This window comes from Dipteris shenzhenensis, chromosome 27 (genome assembly GCF_047967505.1).
Source record: "Dipteris shenzhenensis isolate YYH24624 ecotype China chromosome 27, Dip_SZ_1.0, whole genome shotgun sequence".
Classification (NCBI taxonomy): Eukaryota; Viridiplantae; Streptophyta; class Polypodiopsida; order Gleicheniales; family Dipteridaceae; genus Dipteris; species Dipteris shenzhenensis.
This window is the reverse complement of record NC_141622.1, coordinates 4,890,614-4,915,302: the sequence shown is the minus strand read 5'-3', so window position 1 is coordinate 4,915,302 and position 24,689 is coordinate 4,890,614. Positions and strand designations below refer to the sequence as shown.

The following is a 24,689-nucleotide window of genomic DNA, read 5'->3' as shown; positions in this document are numbered from 1 at the left end:
AGAAGTGATAGGATAGAAACCTTTTTGTAATTCTCAGCAGTAGCAATCTCTTTGATTGCAGTTTTACCCAACACCCTTTGCTGGATGTGTTCAGCTCTTTTCTGAGCACGCTTGTCGATCAATAAAGTATGAGTTCTTCTCTCTTCTCTGCTGTAATAATGAGTGAGATTTCAGAGAGAGAGGCAGAGAGAGAAAGAGAGAGAGAGTGTGTGTGTGTGTGTGTGCGCGCGCACATCTATCTCTGTGAGAGATTAGTGAGATCATTCTGCCGCGTAGGGTTACTATCCAACACGTCCTTCAAATCTAACATGGTATCACAGCCAAAGGTGGTACCCTCTTGATCTGCTCTTGATCTAGCAAGGAGTACGTTTCAGTAAGGTGCTGTAAAAATCAGTTTTCTATTTCAATGTTGCACTTAGTTCTGAGATTGTCAAGTCTCTTACAGGTGCTTACAAATGGCTTCATGCATGGCTTGGAGAGACTGGGAAATGGATGGGAGCAACGATCCCATGTGGAAGGTAAAGCTACGTAGTTAATTGGTTGCAAGACTAATCTGGGAGATCACCAAAGGGACGGAGGTGAAGCCCAAGGAAACAACAAATCCAGCAACAAAAGTTGTAACACTAACAGATCTGGAGGCAAAGCAAGATTCGACATAGAGGGACAGAGGCACTCTCTATAATAATCAGCACCATTGCAGAGTCGGTCATATCCCACATGCAACTTAACGGATATGGCAGCAGAGGCCTGGAAGATCCTAAAGCATCTGCAAAAATGCATCATGCATCCTTTCCCTCCAAAATCAACTGTTCACCATGGGGGTGGAGGATAAGGACTAGATCCATGATTTCTCACTAAGGTGAAGGTTGTGAGAAACCTGTTTGCTGCAATTGGTTAGAAGGTGGGCACAAGCCAGTTGGCCATGCTTGTTCTTGGCTCTCTCCCAGAGGCTTCAAAGGATTCGTCAACAACAGTGACAGCAAACAACAGACTACTTCGATGACGTTTGAGGACCTCCGTCCTCAACTACTCCAAGAAGAAGCCCGAGAAGGTAGTACGACAAAGATGGTGGCAACATGGACCTCAAGGAAAGGCAGAAGGGGTAGGCCTTGAAAAGGAAATCCCTAGGATGACAACAACTCTAAAGGAAACAAGTCAGAAGACAATGTAGACAGGAAGAATCGGGACCGAAAGTGTTCTGTTGTTGCGACAAGCTCAATACAGCAGCAACAAGAAGGCAGACCAAAAGCCAAAGTAAGGCAATAAATCCAAAGAAGAGTCGAAGGAAGAGTCAACAAATGTTGTAAAAGAGGTCTTTCTAGTCCTAGAGCACTGCTCAGCTCTTGCAGAGAGCGAGGATAGTGATGGCTAGTATGCTAACAGCAGTGCTTCAAGACAGAAGACAATGTAGACAGGAAAGAATAGACTGAAAGTGTTTTTGCTGTTGCGACAAGCCAGGCCACATAGCTCAATACAGCAAAAAGAAGAAGGCAGACATAAAGCCAAAGGAAGGCGATAAATCCAAAGAAGAGTAGAAGTCAGAGTCAACAAATGTTGCACAAGATAAGTGTCCAACATCAAGAACTGGTCCAGGTACTGCAATCTGTGCACCCGAATTCATCAGTGACTGTTGGAGACAACAGGAAGTGCTCAATAGAAGCGATCAGGAGCACTTCATTCACCACACATTCAGATGAAGAAAAAGGCACTTACAAATGTTCTCTGTGTTCCTAATCTTTGCAAGAATCTTCTATCTCTTATCTGGATCACAAAGAACAAGATGAAGGCTGAATTTGATGGTGAAACAGTCCTAATCTGATCGAAGGACATGGGACAAGTTGTGGCAAGAGGAACGTAAGAGCAAGGACTGTACAAACTCAAGGCATTATTGGCCCATGAGGATAAAAGGCAGTTCGAAGTTGTGGCATGAAAGGTTTGGGCATGTTAACTATGGGACTCTCTCAGGGATGCAAAGAGCTAGGTTGATGGATGGACTTCCACACATTGCAAACAAATGCAGACGTTTGCCAGGCTTGCATGGAGGGCAAGCAACACTAGGAGGCATTGCCGAAGGAGACTACGCAAAGAGCCAAAATTCCGTTGGAGTTGGCTCATTCCGACAAGATGTCCACACCATCATTCTCCGGCATCAGGAATTATCTCACTTTTATTGATAATTTTGGTGGAATGATATGGATCTGTTACATTGCAAAGAAGTCTCACACCTTCATCGAGTTTAAGGAATGGAAGGCTGGTGTTAAGAAAGAGTGGTGAAAGAAAGTCAATGCTTTCCAAACCTGACGATGGGGGAGAGTTCACTTCAGAGGCTTTCGACGCCTATTGTAAGAAAGAAGAGATCAAGAGATAGCTGACTACTACACACAAATCCCGGCCAAATGGGATAGTAGACAGAAAGAACTGAGTAATTACATAGATGGCTATGTATGCTCAGGATAAAGAAGCTTCAAAATGTCTTTTTGGGTGAAGTAGTCCACGTGGCAAATCCTGAATAGGACAAAGACGAAGATGGTTGGAGAGAAATTTCCATACTAGGCGTATATACTATGGTAAGAAATCCATCATTTCTCATTTGAGGATTTTCGGTTCTGATGCTTATGTACATATGAACAAGGCAGATAGAACAAAGTTGGATCCCAAGAGCAAGAAGTGAACAAAGTTGGATCCCAGGTGCATCTTTGTTCGATTCAAAAGCTTATCGGCTATATTACCCAAAAGACAATGATGCAATGGTGAGTAGATATGTTTTCCAAGAGACAAAGTTCGAGCCATAAGCAATTGCACCAGAAGTTCCAGTTGTTCCCCAAAGACCAAGGCTTGATCAGCCAACAAGACTGACCCCAGCAAAGGCGAGAAAGCTACCAAGATGGTACTTGATGACCTAGAGGATTCATGTAATGAAGGGGAAAAAGGGGCAATTTAGAGGACCTTTAGAGGCCTCTTAGGTAGGAAATGTGGAGGGACTATATAAGTCCCAATCCACCCCTGTTTGTACACCTTTTGATGTGACATCTAATCCTATCTACTCCCACCTCCTTCCTCCTGCGTGCTGCCTACACTCTGTCTCTCCCAATCTCTCTCCTTCTCTCTCTCTTCCTCTCCCTCTACGTGTTTCCCTCCTATCTCTCTCTCTCCTCTTTCCTCTCCCCTCTCTTCTTCCCCCTTTCCTGCCATCTCTGGCGCTTCACCAATTCAGCCGCGGCCTATGCTTCAGATCCAAAAGATTGTCAACAAAGGACCTTTAAAGAAGTAAAGGGCGGGCAACTGTGCAAGCAAAATGAAGGCCATTCTGAAGAACCATACTTGGAATTTGGTTGATAGACCCCAAAAGAGGAAGACCATAGGACACGAAGAGGGAGTTGAGTACGAAGAAACATTTGCTCCTATAGCCCAGATGACTACGATACACACGGACATAGCTTTGGCTGCCCAACATCAATGGTCAAGTCTTTCAAATGGACGTGAGGTCTTCTTTTCTAAATGGTCCGCTTCAGAAGGCAGTTTATGTTGAGCAACCAAAAGGCTTCCAACAACCAAGAGAAGGAAATAAGAAATGCATGCTTCGTAGGGAAATTTACGGCTGAAACATGCCCCAAGAGCATGGTACCAAAGGATAGATGACTAGTTGTATGAAATAGGCATATCTCGCCGTCCATTTGATGCTCACCTCTACCATGATTATTATTATTTACGTTGACGACTTAATTGTCACATGTGATCAAACAAGGAAGATCGAGACGATAGATGTAGGACTTCTACACTAGTTTCTTGGAATAGAAGTCTGGCCAAAAAATGACAACATCTTTATCTGTCAAGAGAAGTACCGTCAAGAGGTGCTGAAAAGAAGCACAAATCCCAACAGAGATCAAGACAAAGTTGAGCAACGAGGAATGCAAAGAAGCAACAACCCCAATGGAGGTCGGGACATTTCTGAGCAACAAGGAAACATCTCAGCTGGTTGATGCAAAAGTATACCATAGAATGGTTCGGGGCTTGTATCTGGCCAATACTCAACCAGAAATAGCTTTTGTAGTGTGATTTCTCTTTCCGTTCTCATCAAAGACAAGGGAGAATCAGATGGAAGTGCATACAAGTATGGGATCACGTATCACCCTGATAGCGAGCTTGGAGGATGCTGTGATTCGGATTGGTTGGGATACATGGTGCTCGACATCAGGCTACTGCTTCATGCTTGCATCAGGTGCCATATCAAGGCTGAGCAAGAAGCAACTGACAGCCACACTCTCTACCACAAAGGCGAACACAAGAGCGGCACATGCAAGTCCATTTGGCTCAGATAAATACTGGAGGACATGAGAGTTCTTTAGGAGGATCATCATGTGCAACAATAGGAGTTGCATAGCAATTGCAAAGAATCCAGTATTTCATGCCCATACAAAGCATATCAAGGTTCAGGTGCCACTTCATTCGAGAGTTGATTTTGGACCAGATCATGGAGCTGCTTTAGTATCTGACAGAATAATAACATCTTCAAAAAGGCACTTCCCAGAGAGCAATTGGAGCATCTCATTCGACGTATGGGTATTGGTCTACAGTTGAGTCATTGACAGGGGGTGTTAAGAGGTTGGTCACAAACCAAACTATGAGCGACCTGGGTAGGTAGGAGTACCTGTAGAGAGTTGTTGCGAAATCTCCAGAGCTGTCTGCAGAGGCATCTGATCTGTTGTAAAGGCAGCATAGCTGCGTGGCAGAAGGGCTGCAGGAACAGCAAACAGGGCTGTGTGGCAGCATGGAGATGGGCCTGGAAAGGCACTGTCAAGGCCTATTTATAAGCCTGGAAGTAGAGCAGCAGTAGCCACAGACTAAAGGCAGTAAGAAGCCTCAAACATGTCAGCAACAGCATGTTGGTTGGTCTGTCTGCAGACTGAGTCGGCTGATTTTGTAGGGGTTCTAGCCCCCCCTTCTTCCCTATGTAAAAGGATCTATCAGTCGTCCCAGCCACTGAAGCCCCTCAAGGGCCGGCAGACTGAAGGAGTGATAGGACGGAAACCATTCTGTAGTTCTCAACAATAGCAATCTTTCTTGATTGCAGTTTTACCCAGGACCCTTTTCCTGGACGTGTTCTGCTCTTTACTGAAACATCCAACTGATTTCTTCTAGCTTTACGTTGAATCACGGGCACAAGCATAGTTTATCCTCCCAGCCAACCTCGGTGGTAGCAAGCTTCTCTCTGAAAATCTAATAGGATTCATTTCGTGAAAGCTTTCTGCTTGCTTGATTCCAACGAGCCAAAAAACTCCCTAGATGGATCTAGTATGCCACATGTCCTCAATTTAGGGTCCCTCCTTAATGCATCGTTTACCCCTCTCTTGGGATAACTTTGAAACATTTGCCCCTAGGCACATTTCATGCATTTAGGTCCCTTAGCCTTAGATCCACCTAGTCTAGTGCCATGTCACCCGCACCAAGGACCTTGACCTTTATTCCTTTTTTTGATCAATTACATGAAGCCCAAACAAATATAATACAAACATTGATCCTTTTGAGGAAAATGCCGACTGACCCTTCCGATACTCAGCAGGCTTTCCCATGCTTGTGAATGAATAAAGTCTGAATTCTTCATCTCTCTTATCTGCTGTATTTTCTGAGTGACATTTCTGTGTGTGTTTGCACCTATCTTGTGTGAGGTATCAGTGAGAGTTTGAGATCATTTCACTGTGTAGGGTTACTGTTCAGGAGTCCCTTCAAATCTAACATCGTCTACCATCATACCAGCATTCATTAGATGTCCCCACTGACACAGAAGTAGGCTCATGATCATCCACGAGGATCTATGGAATGAAAACATCCATAGGACATGGGTATGCCCCTGCAGCCACATATGACCAAGATGGCTTCCTACACAGAGGATTTCTTAACCCAAGTGAGGAAAGCCTCATCCAAACGTCCGGTATCAGCTACACATCCCCGTCTTGCCACACCAGCTGCTCGTCCCACACCTTCAACCCACGTTGGGTGGCAATTAGAGTTGCTGCTCCTCCTCCGCTTGCAGATCAGGAGGTCAGTTCTCTTGCCTTGGACTCCGGTCAAGACTAGTGATATCCTAGTTTTGGTCGTGGCTACCGATGGATATGCTCAAGTTGCGGCCAATATTGCCCCAAACCCAGCCTTGGATGAACATATTCATGCGATTCCTTCATATTCTCTTCCAGATCCTGGTCCTTTGTCCAAGCAACACCCTTCCTCTTCGGCTCCTCAGTCTCCTTTCAGTCATCGAGAGATGGGTATGGCCGCTACTTTTTCTTCACCCTTGCAGGTAGGGTTCCTTGGCACTCCGGTATGAATAAGGTCTAGAAGAATGAGTTGCAAATGCATATTGATGGCTTTGGCCAAAATCTTGTGGTTCCCATAAGATTGATGGACCTCCATTTGGGAAATGAAATTTTTGCAATTTTCCTTTAGGATAAGATGAATGAGACCCTCTGTAAGTGAATCAAGCATAGTACTAAAGTCCCAAATGCCCTCCAGGGCTGAGGTAACATGGTCCTCCATCATGTTCCAAAAAGCAAGAAAAAAGTAGGTGTCAATCCATGTGAGCCCGAGCATTGGCCTTGTGAAGGGCAAAGAGTGCAGTCCTGAATTCCAAGTTGGTGAAAGGTGCATCAAGTAAGACTCTCATGTGTGGTTTCACCAACTCTGGATACACTGCCAAACTCTGTCATCTTTGGTAGGTGTGTCAAGATCTGCTGGCAGAAGGGAGGCATACAAGTTGTAGCTATAGGCAAGACCGCATCGAGATCTGTCTGCAAAACCCCACTAGAGTCAATACATTGGGAAACTCCTCTCTACCATGTCTTAGGCCAAGATTAGAGAAGAAATGTTTATTGGCCCTCCCCCCCATCTCTATCCAAAAGGATTCGCATGGATGTAAGACACACTCCCTCTTTGATCTAGCAAAAACTGTTGGTGAGCCCTTGCTGAAGCAAGGCGTTCCTGAGTCCAAGCATTAGTAGGCCGTTTCTGCTCTTCCCTTTGTAGGGCTGCTAATCGCTGTCTAAGGCTAATCTCTCGTCTAAGAATCTTAGCTCTTCTAGTATTGGCGATTGTATGATAAAAATCACTAATGCCAGAGAGGGCTCATGCCATAACCTGCAAGTGAGATAGCCAAATCTGTAAAGCATTCTCTGTGAGGCCCTCCTCTACCCACAAGGCATCTAGAATCTTGCCAGTGAACTGAAGAATGAAGGCATCCCAAGCTGCTCTCTCTAGTGAATGAATGCTCCCTTCTCTCCTTGCTTTTTATCAGAAGGCAACTCCACATGTTGAAGTCACCTATAATAATCCATGACTTTGCAATGGGGCCCAAGAAAGACGTTGTTTCCATAAAAGGACCCGATCCCCTCTATTATTTTGGGCATAAAGGTTGAGAAGACCAACCTTACGCCCCCCAATCAAAAGAATGAACCTTGTGCTCTAGAGGGAGTAATGATATCATGTCCCACCACTGGGGCAGGAAAAGAATGAAATTGAAATGCAAGTTCCTCCCCTAGTGTTCAAAGGCGATGACCAAAAGGCATAACCATTGAGTAATCTGTAGCATCCAATTTGTGTTCCTAGATAAACAGAATGTCGAGAGATCCCCTAGTAACACCTAAATGAAGTTGATTGCATATCCGCTGCCTTCGCTAGCGATGAAGCACACCACAAAGGCCCTGAATGTTCCAACTAACAATCCTCATTGGCAAGAGGAAGGGTGGAACACCTTACCCAACCTAGTGGCAGAAATAACTTCCTCCTGAATAGAGGATCTCTTGGAGTAATGGAGAGGAGGGAAATCCACAAGGGAAAGAGTCCCCACACGTATGGAAGGAGACGCCCTGTCTATAGAAATACCAATAAATGCGTTACAAAAAGTGGAAGGTACAAACTCCATCTCTCCAAGATCGGCCACTGGAGAGAAATATCTTCTCTTTTTGGAAAGCTTCACATTAGGCTATGCAGAGCGTCCAGTGCCTTGCCATTCTACTCCAAGATTTCAAGAAAGCTTATGACAAAATAGAATGGGTTTTTTGTAGGGTACTCTTCTATGCTTTGGATTCCCACATGCTTGGATTAGAGGGGCTTCCTCTTTGTACACATCCGCCCACAGCCAGGTGCTTATCGGACGAGAAAGGGGAGAGAGGTTTCAGAGTTCTAGATTAGTTCGCCAAGGATGCTCTCTTGCCTGAGACAGGAATCAGGATGAGGAGCTCTTGGATGGTGAGTTGGCTGACAGAATTGTTGTTTTTTGGGATACTACTCCACAGAACCTCACTTCTTTCACGACAGCCTTGGATCTATTTTTGTTCAGCAGAAGATGCACATATTAATTGGAATAAAACCAATGGCTTTTGGATTATGAACCAGGACACTCCAGTTTGGGGGGCTGATTTCTGTTTTACTTGGATTCAAAGGGGTGTTTTTGTCAAATACTTCGGCTTCCAAGGCGGTATGGGCATCTCTCCTTCACAGCAATTTGCGCCGATGTCAGAGAGTATCACGAGGAAACTCCTTTTTTATAGCTCACGCAAACTCGATCTTGCTTCCAGGGTGGTGGTGGTCAACCAAGTACCACTAGCCAAGGCATGGTTTGTTTGCTCTTGCTAGTTCCATTCTAGGGACTGCATCACGAGTGGTCTAGATGGTTCAATAGACACCAGAGCCAGGGTGGCTTGGGAGACTTTGATTCTACCCACATGTGGAGGAGGCCTCAATAGAATTGGAAGGATGTTTTCATTAGAAGCATACAGTCCAGCTCTCCTTCCACAGGTGGAGATTGGATGGATAGTACCACGTGGATATTTACCTCAGCCCATCTCAGGGCTCCATCTACCTGTTTATGGCTGCTATCTTGAAAGCTTGGGCTTCAGGAGTACTCTTCGAAGAGTTCCCCCCTCCTCTCAGGAAGAGATTGATAGGCAGCCTGTCATATGGAATGATACTATACTCGATGATCATGGCAGACCACTTGGTACTTCTCATTATATATAGTGGTCTAGATGAGAGAGAGAACCTGCTTCCTCTAATCGCAAACTCCAGTTGCTAAGTCACCTCAAAGGAAGTGCAGGGAGAATCAAACAGATTGATGCAGCCATACCCTTGGATTGGGTTCTTCCAGTTGACAGGCCTCATTCTCGGTCTACTTTGTTAAGGACCTTTACGAGAACAAGGATCCCACTTCAGGTCATAGGATTACGATGATCACACAAGGATGCCTTGATCTTTGACGTTCATTCTAGGGGCAGGTTGTCCAAGTCTACAGACGGTATAAATTATGCATATTCCATTGCCGCCTCTCAAGGTTGTGTGGAGCAGAGTTTGATTTTGCCCCGTTAGGTAGTTGGTTTTTCATGCCTCGCATGATGTACTTCTTCCTTGAGCTTTGCTGTCCGAGTTTCTTTCATACTTAATAAAAGTCTTTTCTTTGGAATAAAAAGATGGTACTCAGGTCCACCCTGCACACACATTGGCCAATATTTGGATAGATATTGTACACACCTTGGTGGCCATTTGGGGGAGCATGCAGGGGTCTTCCCTACCACTGTCTTCCTCAGGGGACTTTCACCCTCAACCTTGGAATTTTCTAGCTCTCTTACAGAAGCTTGATTCAGCCCTATTAGGGTGTTTGTTTTCTCATGCCATAGATGAAGTACTCCTCCCTTGAGCTTTGCTCTTGGAGTTTCTTTCATACTTAATAGAATTCTTTTCTTTGCAAGAAAAAAAAAATTAAAAAGACATCCATGGATAGAGCAAGGAAAACAGAAGGTGACCCCTGGCCTTCATACCCTTAGATAAGTACAGCAGCAAATTAAAGCAGCAAACACGAGAGTTGTGTGGCTAAGGAGGTTTTCATTTGTCCCATACATCTATTGTGCCTTCCAAGGACATTAACTTATTCCTGAAAATGAAGACACAATCACATGTACAAAAGAGGAAAATGGAGTATGAAGGCAAGCCACTCATGAGACCTTCACTCTTATAGAACCTAGTAATAAAGAGGAAAGAAAGTATCCTTAGTGAAGGTTATGTTTGACTTGCTGAAAGTTATGGACTACATTTACATTGAGCCAGGTGTATCAGACAATCCCCTGGACAAAAGCAGACAAGCTAGGCATGTAGCCAAATTCTAGGAATTATGCTAGATGCATCATGTTCAAAAAAACTCAGAATGACAGGATATGCGCCTTCCACTTCCTCACTATTTCCTCTCTCCCTTGTTTTCCTTCATAATGATGGAAGATATGACTCTTATTCTTTCATATTTCCCGTGGTTTCATTTTCCATTTCTGTTAAGCGTATTAATTGGAGAGCAGATTCCATTCTTTTTGGAATCGAATCAATTGGTCCTTTGGTGTCATTACTTCATATAGCTTTGGCCCATATTCATACTAAAAGCATGCTACTCAGTTCCTCACTACATATCATGTATGAAAAGCAAATTATAAGCACAGCACCTCAGGCACTTGTATACTTCATGAAGCACGCATCACATATGTAAAGTACACTAACAGCACTCATCGTATGATTCCTATGCATGACAGGGAAACATCACACACAATATGAATATTTAAGTATTTTGTCACCATAAATACCTTCCGACCAAGTAAGTCTATGGTGACAACTACTTTTTTCTTGCGAGCCTCTTCTGCAAGCTCAAGCTCCTGCTGCCTCCTCTGGAGAGCCTGCTTTTCCTGCCCAAAGAAATCTCTTAGTAAACTACCAGAATACAATACCCAAAAAGCAATTGCTGCAAAGATCATGATGTTGAGGAACACAATCATTATGAGCTACCTCCTCAGACATCCATGTATTTCCATCTATCTGAAAGTAGTCACTTTGATCATCAATGACAGTTGTACGCTGTGATGACATGCGCCCATATTCAACAAGCCTGTCTTTGAATGCCTGTGCAGCAACCTCAGCTTCAGAAATTGGCATACTGTCACCTTTAAGACCTGCATATGTACTACCTTCTTGAAGGACAAGAGCTCCACAATAATTGCACGGCCCTTCACCCTCCTGTTCACACACAATCTTGCCACATGAAAGGCAATTGTTCACGAGTTTGTGCCTACTAGCCTGGCAAGCACAGGGCGCTCCCCTGGGCATCAGCATCCTGCCTTCTGCAGCCTCTGCAAGTGATATTCCCTTTCCTCCCTTCTTGACTTTGCTGCCTCCATTTTTACCTTGAAGCCCCAATCCACTGCCATTAAAGCTATCAACAGCTAAGGAGCTGATTTTGTGTTCCGAGGCTACACTCCTTGATTTGGAGATTTTAGTCGTCTTCTTGTTCCCAGTAGACCAACTTTCATCCGTTTGAGGTTTTACATATACATGCATGAGTTCACCTTGAGCATTCCCCTGTTCTGCAGCCTCTGTAACTCCACGTTTGCAGAGATATTCTGTCAAAATATCTTTGCAATTCTGGACCCCAACCATGTTCTACAATTTAAGTCAAGCCAAACCACTGAAAAGGTGAAGAAGGCTGCACAATCGATGTGTTGAGAATCACATCAAACAAGCAATACAAATCAGAATCAAATCAGACAAATGACATGTACTCACAAAGTGGAAACATAATTGCTTTTTCCTCCGAGCTTACTTACTGGGACATCTATTGATCTAAGGCTCGCAGATCTAAATGTCATGTTACACAAATCAGGTAGATATTATTTGTGGCCATCCGTCGGGCATTCCATCCTCTGTTTCTCTTCAACTGCTAACGAATCTAGAGAGGCTGCAGCAAGGCTCCTCGGATTTTACATATATACAGAATCAGGGAATCTGAGTCCTAATCCAGCTGGCGGGAAACAAAATAGCCTACACACCCTGCAGTTGCTTGGCCTATCAACATCTCAGTCAAACAAGATCATCATCTCTCGACCCTAACTATCCTTTCCTTGGAAATAAATGAGTTCCCCGTTGATAATCCTGGCCTTAAAATACCAGGGAAACCAGGCACAAGCAGAGCATTATTGTCAAATAGAGGCAAAGAGGGAGTTTATAGGGACTGATGTTAGGAGCTAGATATCCATCAACAACCAGGTGAGGGACCAAAAGCATAGTTTTTCCAGGTTTGGAAAGAAAAGTTCCGAGATGTGAGTGCTGAGGCTCAAAATACGGATACAATTGATAACATGCGTATAACAAGGCCTCAATCGGATCATGAAAATGAAATCCAAAGAAATAAGATTTCATCATTAGAAGATGCAAAACCGTTTGCAAAGATATATGAAGATACAATTGGTATATTCCTCAACTCTGCACCATTGGTGAGGGGGGACGAGCATTTTCTGAGCGAAATGTTCCGAGCATCCGAGCGAAGGAAAAAAAAAGCTTTCAACTATGTAAAAATATGGTGAGAATGGATCGGGAGAAAACATAGTTTCACTTAGAAATATGCAAAGTATTATAGAAATGCCTATTTTATACACACATCTTTACGTGAATCTTTGGGAATGGTGAGTAACATAATGGGATGGCTTTTGAAGAAACCCACATATAGAGTAGACCTCTCTATGAAAACTCCCTTATGATCCTTCTTACAATTTTTACTTAATAGGAGGTGACATTGAAAAACCTCTCTCAACCTATCTTCATGAAAGGGTTTCTCCAAAGAAAACTCATTGAAGCAAGCCATCAAAGTAGTTTCGCCGGCGAAACTCCTTTGAAGTAGGTTTTCCAAGGTAGTTTCGCCAGCGAAACTACCTTGGACAGCACTTTTAAAAGTGACATAACTCTCACATCCAATGTTCAAATATAGTCATTCAACCACTCAAATTGATCAAAAAACCCCATTTGAGCGCATCTATGGGATTATATTTTGGAAAATCTTGCATATATCGTATTAAATATTACATGTATTTTATGAGAGTGATATATAAGCCCAAGTTAATACTTATTTATAGTAATTTAAACATCTTTAGAAACATGTCCATAAATATCTTGTTATTTATGCTATAAATATATTAGAAAGATATTGTCATATGATATAAAACATGTTTAACAAGTAAATATATATGTATAATATTATTACATTGAGAGTGATTATGAGGGATGTTTCTTAAAGGAATTATTTGTCAACACTTTTTTAAGGTAATAGCAGAGGTACAAAGGGATATCTATGAATAAGAAAATTTATGTTATGTAAAAATGAATGAGTGACTAGTTTGTATATTTTTATGATAAAGGGATCTAGATAGTTCTAGTGGGATATTGTATCCTATCCTTCTCATGTTTCTCATGTTTCCTAAAGAAATACAATTTTTTAAATCTCTTGAAAAACACGCTCAGATAAACCTGCTCATAGGTTTTTGCTCGTAAAATTGACGCATCCGTGGTGAGGCCACTCAACCACCTTGACAAAGTGTCGTTTCATCTGGAGTAGTGATGAGCTAATTAGTAAGCACCCTTATATTCAAGTTGCAAAGTCTACACCATCTTTCCTAATTTTTTGCTTGATGTAGTTGAGCTTTAGCATCATATCTTCTATGTTGAACTTGTGCTAAAACCTTTTTAGAAAGGCTTTCCTCAATCAATTCCACATGTAGAAATGATGGTCTAGATATAGTCAAACCATTTGATAGCTTTATCTACAAATGTCGTGCAAAAATACATGGAGTATTCCACTTTGTATTGCATTGCAATATATCCACCATTCATAGGAAGGCCACTTACAAATCTTCTCTCTCTCAATAGAGAAAAAGAATTGAGGTTTTAAGAAAAAATAAAAGTTTTTCTCTATCTTTAGGAAAGACAATTCAAACACTATGGATTTGAAGAGAAGAACTGATCGCATGCAAAGAAGGATTACGTTCAATGTGGCCACTTGAGTAAACATTGCCCCAAGAAGACCAATAAGACCTTCCAAATGATGGAAGTTACAAGTGAGTTGTTGATTTTCTTAATCGAAATTTTTCATTTAGAATCTTCCCAATGTTGTGCTGTAAACTTAAGTCAATTTTTGTTTAGACCTAATGATTTGACTAAGATGTAAGAAACAATTTTAGGTCATGAAGTATGTACCCTATTTGACCCAAGGATCTACTCATAATTTCATGTATCATACAGTGGTGCAGAGACTCCAAATCCCAACAACACCTAGCGATTATTTATATAGGGTGCAAATGGTGTCGGATAAATGACAAATTTGAGATGGAAGATTCCAAATCGTTCTTTGCAAATTCAAAACCACATGGAAGAGTTAGCATTCCCTGTAATTAATCTAGATAAGGCAGATCTAACAAGAGTCATACTTGTAGATCGATTGGAAAAGACATGCATTCATTTTGTTCAAAATAAATGTATGTATATTTGTAATTTTGTTCAACCTTCTTCGAATATTATGGATGTTTCGAAAATATCTAATGCATTAGATGATGCGGATTTCGCATAGTCGTTGCTTCTTCTTTTGAGTATTCTAGTGTGTAGTCATACATAAATAATTCTAGACTCTTTTGACGAATTACTGATAAAAAATGAGAGCAAGAGCCTTCGCCTTCGACTGCAAACAGATAGATCTATCAAGTAGACTACCTAATCTTTACCAAGGACTTCTCCACCCTTGGCTATGATGCCATGTTGAAAAATACGCCTCTAAGCATCTGTTCTAGACAAGACACCATGTAGACGACCAATCACCTTGCACCACCAACTCAGAACACAAGTCATCCTAAAGCAAAGGATATGCAAGGATACTACAACCGCTTAGTCACGACTCACACTTTTGTGAAGAACCAGAAACTTGAGCATGCAAATGGAAGCAATGTATGCAGTACTTGTTTCTGTTCAACCTATATATGCAAGGTGTGAGAGAGAGAGAGAGAGATTGTGCATGCATGCAAGGTGGTACAGCAAATGATATGTGAGATCACAATAAAGGGGAATACCCTTTCATTAATGCCCCTTGAGATCACTCAAGGTCCATCTTGTTGGAGATATCATAGTCAAAGAGTGTGTTAGTGTGTAGTACTAGGTGATCTAGTACTAGTTTATGTGTGTGTCTTGTGTGAGTGCCACGTGTCATCATGGGACTTATCCCATATGCACTAGGTGCTAGAGTGTGAGTGATTAGCCTACATAAGGCTTATACTTCACTTGTCTTGTCATACTTGTTGGATGAATGAAAGCCTTTGTCATGTCTTCATTTGAGCATTATTTCCTCACACCCTAACCTTCTCTCTCTCTCTCTCCCTCTCTCTCTCTTCCCACCATGTTTCTAACACATCTTTCCATTTAGACCTGCCCCTTAGCATATGACCCATGCACCTTCTAATACACCCTTCCCTTTCCTATTACCCCTACGACCTAGACACATGTGTGCACATCTTCATTGATAAAATACATGTTGCATGTCCAAATTTGGTGCCGTCTAAAGCAGTAACTCCAGATCAACGTGCCCTATCTACTTAGATGATAGATGATCCACCACCATGACAATATCACTTGGTGTCCATCATAAATACACACATGTTGCACCATCAAATTGGCGCATAATGTACTAACGTTTTATGTCTATTAATTACAAAATAGTCAATTCTCTTGTCGTGACAACTTTAACACGTGCACACAAGTAGATAGAACACACATCAGTACTAAGAGAGAGAACACTGAGATGTACAATGAAAAGATCTCATACTTCGATGTAGAAACAAAGTATAAGACCTTATCTAAAATGTGTACCAACTCTTGCAACATATGCTGGCTGAGGTAGGCACCCTAAAAAGCACTGTAAATCCGTGAAGGCTTGCAGTGAGTGCAAAGGTAAATGTTTGACAACGTTTTCACGAAATCCACAGAGGCATCCAAGGCGTCTCGTTTGCCTATGCCCAAATTTGGACGGAAGGGGATGTTGGATGGGAGCGATTACCCAGTCTAAAGATAAAAGGAGATTACTGGAGGTGTCAAGACCAAAGCCTAAGGACCTTAACCATGAGACGGGCAAGGTAGTGATGAAAGCAGATTCAAATGAGGTCAAAGATTGGGTGCTTAGGCATGCTGAGGCACTGCCAATGATCATCAGAACCACTACAAATTCAATTTTTCTGCACATTCAAATTGGCAGAGATTGTAAGCAAGGCTTGGAAGATCCTGTACAAGACAACAATATGGTTTGAAAAGTTACTCTCCAAAATCAGTCTTCATGATGACACTAGGAGAAGGGAAACTAGTCAACGACCATTTGGCCAAAGTGAACGTTCTCAAGGATCAACGAGCGGAAGTGGGCCAAAAGGTTGACAACAATCAGCTTGCCATGATGTTCCTCTGCAAGCTTCTACACAGTTTGCCCTGATGACTACAGAAAATCAAGGCATCTCACATTCGAGGAGGTTTGTCTCCTATTAGTCCATGAAGAAGCTACGTAGAAGATGCAAGACGATGATGGTAACGAGAAGACACTTGTTGCTTCTGTAGGGCAAGGTGGAGGCAAACCCGATAAGGCTCTAAGCCAGAACAAAAAGACTCTTCAAGGGATGGCAGCTCTCCGGACAATGAGAGTAAGAAAAAGAGGAAATACTCTACAGGAGCGAGACGATGGATCAAAAAAAAAGAGGAGGAGCCCAAGAAGGAAGAGTTTGAAACAGCTTCAGCCAATTTGGTAAATGGTGAATTGTAACACCATGTAGCCCCAAGCCAGTGTCATTGATCTATGTATAATTGTATGCATGTCCGATAGAACAATGGTCAAAGGATCCAAAGCCTTTTGTGAAGTTGATGGATAGTACATGTTGTTGAAATCACATTGAGAACAAGGCTCTCGTGGACCAGAGTCTGACGAAATATGGAGCAATGGAACAGTGAATGCTGAAACATTCAAAGCCGCTAGTGAATGCCGAAAGATTCAAAGCTATTATGACAGTTAGTTCGAGGAGGTACCTTACTTACTCAAATGGCACGAAAAACAATGGATCAAGGTATACTTTCTCTCTTCTTTGCATTCATATGGATTTCTAATGCATGCTATGGTCACAATATTTGTCAAGGTGGAGGGTGAAACTCTTCCAAACATACCGGATGTTCTCAGAGCAGAGGCCTTCGAAGCTGTCCACATGTCTTCTAAAGCTGTTAATGTCTCCAACTCTATGGAGATTGAGATACTGACAAATGCAAATAACAAGGAGTATTCTCCAAGAGGTATCATTTGCAAGTTCGTGGACCTGACGATGATGATGACATCTTTGACGTGTTCCTAAAAGCTTATGCATGGGTACTAAAGGAGCTACTTTTCGAAGAGTGGGTATTGGACCATGGTATGTCATTGAGAGGGGGGTGTTGGGAAAATAAGGTACAATGACCCACCTGTGAGCCCCCATATGCAGAGTACAAAGGGGCTTGACACTTACAGCATAATGGATATAGGTTGCCATGTGGGCAAATGATATTGGTGCCGGACAGAATAGAGCTGCCACGTGGGCAGCAAGCAGACGCAACAAACACGCAGGGCTGGCAGAGCTGCAGCCATGCGGGCTTCTCTATAGGCCTGCATAGGTCCTAGTACACGCCCAGATTAGGCTGGAATACAGCCAGCACAAGGTGCCTGCAATGTAGGGCCATGTCTATATAGGCATAGGCAGAGATGGGTTGATTGCCAGACAGCAGTCTGTTGGTTGGCTGGGGGCTTATCAGCCAGATCAGGCCCCAGTAAGGCCCTGTAGTATGTTATAATACTATAATACTATGCATCTTACAAGATACCTGATCCTAAAGTTACCCTGCACTCCAAATTACTTCAACTCAAATACTACTAGCTTCCCTTCAGCATCACTGTCATGCACTATATCCGCTATAGTCGCAACATCTGACCCTGGGAGGACACAAAAAAGCCCACAGCGGCCAGAAAATGGTCCCAGATTGAGTGCCATGTTAGACACTCCTCGGGAGACACATTCTCTCAATTGAGTGGAAGCTTGGAAAACAATTCCTCCTGGTGGTATTGTCCCTAAAATTAGAACACTTATCACCGGTGTATGCCCTCATGTCTTTCTGCACCTGTTACGTGATACGCGACCAACTGGTCCAAAAGGACTTACGCTGAGATACTCCTTGGCATCTGAAGGAGGTGCAAGCTCACAATAGGAAACAAGGCTAGCGATAACATCGGGATCGAGCTGAACGCCAGAGTGCGGATCGGAGCAAAGGCGGAGTAAAGACTGGTTCAGCCATGTTCCTGCGTCCGCGCCCATCCCAGGGCGGTCACGTGTCAATTCACTCGGTTGCTCACCCCTTTCTACAGCGTTGCATGTTCCGTCTCTGTAAAAGGTGTGGGAATCAAAATCTCGACGTCCGACTTGCATATCTTTTTGGCCTGCCCTAAGGTAGGACTATTCGGAGGCTACGTCTTTGTGAAAGAGAAGCTAAACATCTAGAGACGTCTTTGTAGAAGCTAGAGTCTATTACGGCCACGTGGCTCTAGACTTTCACCGTGCACGCGGTGAATTCTAGCTGTTTTCCCTACAAACCTTCCAACAACACTTTGGAGACGCTTCAATTTCATGGATCTTTGTTCACGAGCATGTTGTTCCTTGTAATGCCCACAAGGGGGCTGGAAGGCGATTGTGAGCATGCTGCATTTTTGGGCTAGATTTGCATGAGACATGGGTGCGATGGTGCATTGAGGATTGGTCTGGTTTTTGACGCAAACGGACAGATGGGGATGAGTGTTACAAATACGTGCATAAGTTGGTTCTTGAGCATAGTCTTGTGCTGTGGCGAGTTGTAGCTAGAAAGAAGTCAAGATGGCAGAATTACAGCCGTGTGGTGACTCGATGGAGAGTGGGAATAGCAATTTCCATAAATGTGTGTGATTCTTTCGTCTTTCTGATCGTCCGATATTCTATAGTATTGTGCACCTAACGAACCCATGAATCAAGAACACCCAAACAAAACTCGAACAAGGAAAAGGGCATACATACACACTATTGATACATACCTTAAAGAAATCTTTGACACTCCAAGATTCCCATGCACATGTTGTGGCACATAATGTTTCTAGTCACACCTTAGAATACTAAGACCTACATCCAAGCTGCTCTTGCTCGAGCATGGAGTGGATCGTAGAAATACGATGCTCAAACAACATTGCGTTTGTACCACTTGCTGCATTAAGCTTAAAGCTCATAAACTTCCAACATTCTCAACCAAAAACATGCAGATATTAGCAGCAACAACATATACATCATCTCTTAATAAAATAGAGAAACGATTAGTATTGATAAGAATTCCCTTTGCACAAATAACATGAGTAACTTATGAGGGACAATATGGCTTACATGGGAATGTGGTAAATGCGTTCGCTGATGCGTACAGAGTGCAATGTGTGCTGCCTCGCTTTCTAACTAACAACATGACAGTAATGGTTGCAATACAAAGGAAAATGTAGTAGATGCAGAATTATGCAAGCGGTTTAGTCCGACTAACATTGACAATGTGCATGCATGAATTGTTACAAACCCTTCTCTACAAAGAAAATAATGCGCAATTAAATCCTTATGGTAAGATCATATACGCACTTTGCAATCAAACAATTTAATAAGAGGTGCGCGGATGACCCTTTAAAGAAGAAGAAATGCCGACATACACGTTAGTACATGGTATGTACACAGCTTGGAAACAAATGCACTAGCCAATGAATGTACCAAGAGAATAAAAAATGCTATCTTGAACACACAGCACATCAGCTCGCAGTAGGTAGTGTATCTTACACTTTCACTCTCACTAACAAGCGCAACAAGGGATTTTGCCTACACCATCATGTGTACCAGAAGAACAAACTCTCTTACTAAATAGTAGAGCACAATTAGAGAAGATGAACACAAGAAGTATTGACATCTTCTTCGATGACATCATTACTAAATATACAAAGCATGTGAATGGCATCGCAACAACTTACCTTGTAGCATTCACGAGCGAATTTACAATGGCACACAATGAGAATGCCCTAGAAAGAAAGCAAAAGTAATCCAATTCCACACCTATAACAAAACAAAGGATCCTGAAAACTAATACAGAGAACTCTGCGTGCTATACTTGCGTTTTACTACATCAGAGCACATATTAACTTATGAAACTCCCATGTGGCATGATGCATACACCCTTAATAAACAAATCATAGATAGCAACAGATAATGTTTCAACAAGCTACTACCTTGCCCAACCCTGTCAGCAAATAGTGAGCCACACATAACTACAGTGTCTTCAGACACTTGCTTAAAAGAAATAGGTAATGAGTTCGATGTCGAGATGAGTACACAAGAAAAACATCCACAAACACAATACAGACAACAATCAAAATGTTTGCCATGCCTAATTATGCATACTACACTAGAATACGTGACCTCAACCTCAAGCAGCAAAGGCATCATTTTCAAAAGATTCAAGCCAGAAAAACCAATACACTTGTTCTTGCTTAGGAATGCAGGAACACAGAAAACCTTCACTCTAATGGCTCTTGTCCAAGCACTACTACGAGTCTATTTTGCACAAAGACACAAATGACATAGACCTACCGAGGATACTGTTGTTGGCATACACTGGCAGAGTGGCACATAATATAAGAGGAACAACAATTCACTCAGCCTTGCATCTTCCTCCAGTAACAAGCAACTACTACGAGTCTACTTTGCACAAAGACACAAATGACATAGACCTGCCGAGGATACTGTTATTGGCATACACTAGCACGTAGCACACAATATAAGAGGAACAACAATTCACTCAGCCTTGCATCTTCCTCCAGTAACAAGCAACTACATCAGTCTCTCCGCAGAAAAGCTCCAAGCTTTATCGACATGACACAAGAATGTTGAACTCATAGTAATTAACAAACTCTCACTTGTTGAAATAAACACCTTCATTGCAATAGACATGCATATGCACGAAATCAAGCATAACTTTACCAACCCGTTTAGCGGTGTTGATGTCCTCTTGTGTGGTGACCTTTGCCAAGTAAACCCTACAAAAGACTCCTAGGTTTTACTCGAACAATCATCATCAATAACAATGCTAGCTTCTTTCTCAAAGATTGAAGTCTGATACTACAAACAACATAAACCAGTGTGATAAGACAATGGATTATACTTGCAAATACTTAACAAAATCTACACGAGGAATCAAACAACCATAGACCTCGACATTCTTAATGAAAAGTACATTCGTAATCTAGTCGTTAAACACACTACACCTGACCTATTCTACACAAATGCTTTAAAAGACAAGAATAATGAATATGTATTCTACTCACTTGAGACCAATCCACATATCTTAAAGGCACATGATTGTAAGCAATAAACATGTAGGAAAAGCATCGCCATCCCAAACAACCCCAAGCACACTGCTAGGTTGCACAAGGAAATACACTTAAAGAAAGGAAGGATTGTTGATATTTGCTCCAATAATCTACACATCGCTGATGGTATTGTCAATCGTGCAAATGGAATATTTAAAGGATCAGACATACACAATAGCCCACCAATTGTCTGGATACAATTCAACAATAACAAAGTAGGAGCATGCACACATGCAAATTCAAATACCTATACAAAAACAACATTGTGCCAACATCATAGAACCCAAGATTGCAAATTACGAAAGAGTTTCAAATAGGCGTAAGCCACCTCAACACCATATGTAGAAAGCAATTCCCACAGCTTGGGATGAAGATAATCTTTTGGTTAAACTATATTATCTATACAAAAAGTGTTGAACTATAGAGCTTGTACTTTGGACATTCGTGCCATTTGACTATATTATTTGTACAAAGAGTGCATGACTTTAGAGCATGAACTTTGGACATTCATGCCACTTGATTATAATACAAGAATGTTGCACGGGCAAGTTCATGAATGGCTCATGAGTTGGAGACTCCACTCACTAGAACTGTTGACTAGTGTAGATGTAGGCATGAAACTTTATTAAGTTTTTTTCTTAATATGGCCATGTCAATGCTAGATTTCGACTTCACCTAGAAAGATAATGTCTTTCAAAGTGCCATACATCCTCATAATGATTTGATTAATATTTGCATAGGAATGCTTGGCTTAACTATCAACACATCCATATGTATAGAAGTACTATCTAGTATAATTTACTTTTGACTAGTTCTCTTTGGGAATAGTTATAGTGCATGGTTTATCAACATTGAAATAGAATACATAGTTGGGAAGTGCATTTTGCTTATCCATTTTGTCCTTCATGTAATTTTTTTTTGGGTAATGTGTCTTGTGGACCTGGACATCACGACCCAATCCTAGGTTGGAGTTCCTTTCCTCCGGCACGAGCCTCCAGCAGCTTTGACTCAATGGTGCCATAATATTGTGCTGATGACTGCCTTTTTTTCGCTCACTAAATCAATGATCAGACCGCGCCTCGTCCCCCGCACATCACCACTCAGTCCAGCAACATGCCGCCTTCTTCTCTCCTTGGAATTGAGGATTCATAGGTTACTTTTTACCTAGCAATTCTTATTAACTACCCCCCCTCCCCCTCTCTTAGTTCTAGAAAAACCCCGTCCCCTTCTTTTTTTACAATCCTCCCTTTTCCTTACTTTATGTAAACCTTTTTTGCCTTGCTTTGCTTTCATATAAATTTCATTAAACTCTAAGCCCCCCTTTTTTTCATAACATATGTCCTTTTATAATGTTCTTTTCTATATATTAGGACCTTAACCCTTAGTTTTAGCTTACTTTGCGCTATGGACTCACCCCACCCCCTCCCCCCTTTTTTTTCATATTGTTAGTATTTCCCTTATTTATTTCTGTACCCCCATCCCCTCCCTCTTTAAATCCTTAACTTTTTTAATGTATTATTGGTCTTTCTCTAACATGAACTTGCACCTTAGTTAATTCTTGTTTTATTACTTGTTCCAAAGTGCTTTTTAATTTTACGCCCTCATAGAAGTTAATTGTCAATCCCTTTTCTTTTTTTTGTTACTTTAGCTAATAGGTAATTTTTCCCCCTAGTCTTAAATTTTTTTTATAAAAGCAGTCTTTTGACCTTTTTTCTATATATTTTTACAACCTTTTTTCCTCTTCTTAATATTCCCCCCTCCTATATGGTTACATCTAGTTCCCCTCTTCTCAAAATCAATATCTAACTTCCCCCCTCTAATTCCCCTCGATTTTCTAAATATCTATTCCTTTGGGTCTCCCTAAGCTATTTATCCCCATTTAAGGTTTCCTATACTAATCCCCCCAAGTAATTCTTTCTTACCCTCCAAAATCTCGTTATTGGTAACTACAATTCCACACCTAACCTTCTACCTAACTAACCTTTTACCTTATACACCCTGCTTAATCCACATTTGAATTTTTTACATATCATACTGGTTAAGTTCATGGCTAAGCTTCTATTCTATTATGACCCTGATAACAAGGGAGGAGGGTTTATGACACCTCTCTTCCCAACTTCAGTTAACCTAGTTCTCATCATGTTTTCTTGTTGGATGGTGGTAGGTAAGCAGACTCCCCTCTTCAATAAAAGTGATGCTTGCCAGGACTTATCCAAGCTCAACTTCTATATAGTTGCCACAAAGACATGTCTACAAAAGGGCCCACTACTAGTTTCCTTTGCAAACAAGGATTCATTGACTTGTACAAACTTTTCTGTTAATTTGTCCTATTTCATTGTCTAGCTTCGCTCTTTTGTCTTTTCACTATGCAAAGGGGTGCTGTAAAATCTTCCACACACAAGTCGTTTCCCCTGCAACTCTGGACGGTTGCACATAGTACACTTAAGTCATTAAGGCCGTTTTGCCTTCTTGACTCCCTTCTTTAACTCGTTCTTTATTTGTTTTATTTTTTTCTAAAAAACATCTATCTAATCTCTCTCTTGTCCTTGCAGAATTATTCATCGGATGTCACACTCCGAATCCAAAACTCTCTACAACCCTCCCCTGATTTTGGCTCCCACCTTCCAAACAATACATTTAAGTCATCATGGCTTTTTTGGGCTTTGACTCCTTTCATGTCTCTCTTGAGCAACACTATTTTATTACACTTACCTTGTTGGTTTTTTCCCTTTTTATATAAAACTCTTCTAAACTAGATTATTGTCCAAATTGTCCACTTCCTTTACTTGCCTAATATTACTATAACCACAACTCACCCATATATTTGTTCAACCATTTTGCTTCTATACTGTTTACCTACCTCACTCAAGTACTTCTCTTCCATTCCTTTTCCATTACTTTAAATTGCACTTCTCAATACTTCTTATTCTCTTCGGGTAGACAGTAGGTCATTACACTAGGTGATGACCTACTGTCTCACCTAGTGTAGTGTATCCTACTAGGGCAAAGGTGGTTATACACACACACACACACACACACACACACACACACTTACTATCCCTTCCTCCATTGGTTTGGACATTTGCTCATTACTTCTCCCCCCGACAACCCACCCCCCCTCCTCCCCCAAACCCCTCTTTCAATTTCTCTCCCTAGTATTTCCCTCTTTTTACCCACTCTCCATTCATTTCCCTTGCATTTCCCTTCTTAACATTTCCCCCTCCCCCCTTTTCCCCTAATTTTCTCCATTTTTCTAATTTTCTTCCTAAAATTATCTCCTAATTTATATATATATTTTAGCCTATTTTCCTATTTATTTCGTAGTTCTCCCTAGATTTCCTATTTTCTTCTAAACTCTTCCTAATTATTTCCCTAATTATTTCCTAAT

At 41.7% G+C, this 24,689-nt stretch overlaps 1 protein-coding gene across 2 annotated transcripts in view; it reads right to left on the bottom strand.

The window, feature by feature from the left end:
- LOC147883769 (transcription regulator/ zinc ion binding protein) overlaps positions 1–18,546 on the bottom strand; it is a 31,768-nt gene extending 13,222 nt beyond the window's left edge. The window contains exons 1-3 of one of the 2 annotated variants that reach the window (XM_087398647.1): positions 18,477–18,546; positions 10,810–11,460; positions 10,611–10,709 (exon numbers count right to left, since the gene is read on the bottom strand). In XM_087398647.1, coding sequence (XP_087254773.1) covers positions 10,611–10,709; positions 10,810–11,457 — 747 coding nt within the window. In that variant the 5' untranslated portion in view covers positions 11,458–11,460; positions 18,477–18,546. Of the gene's footprint in view, positions 1–10,610; positions 10,710–10,809; positions 11,461–18,047; positions 18,409–18,476 lie in introns of those variants that run through there. The other variant, XM_087398646.1, reaches the window with a different exon arrangement.
- Between the last annotated feature and the right edge of the window lie 6,143 nt (positions 18,547–24,689).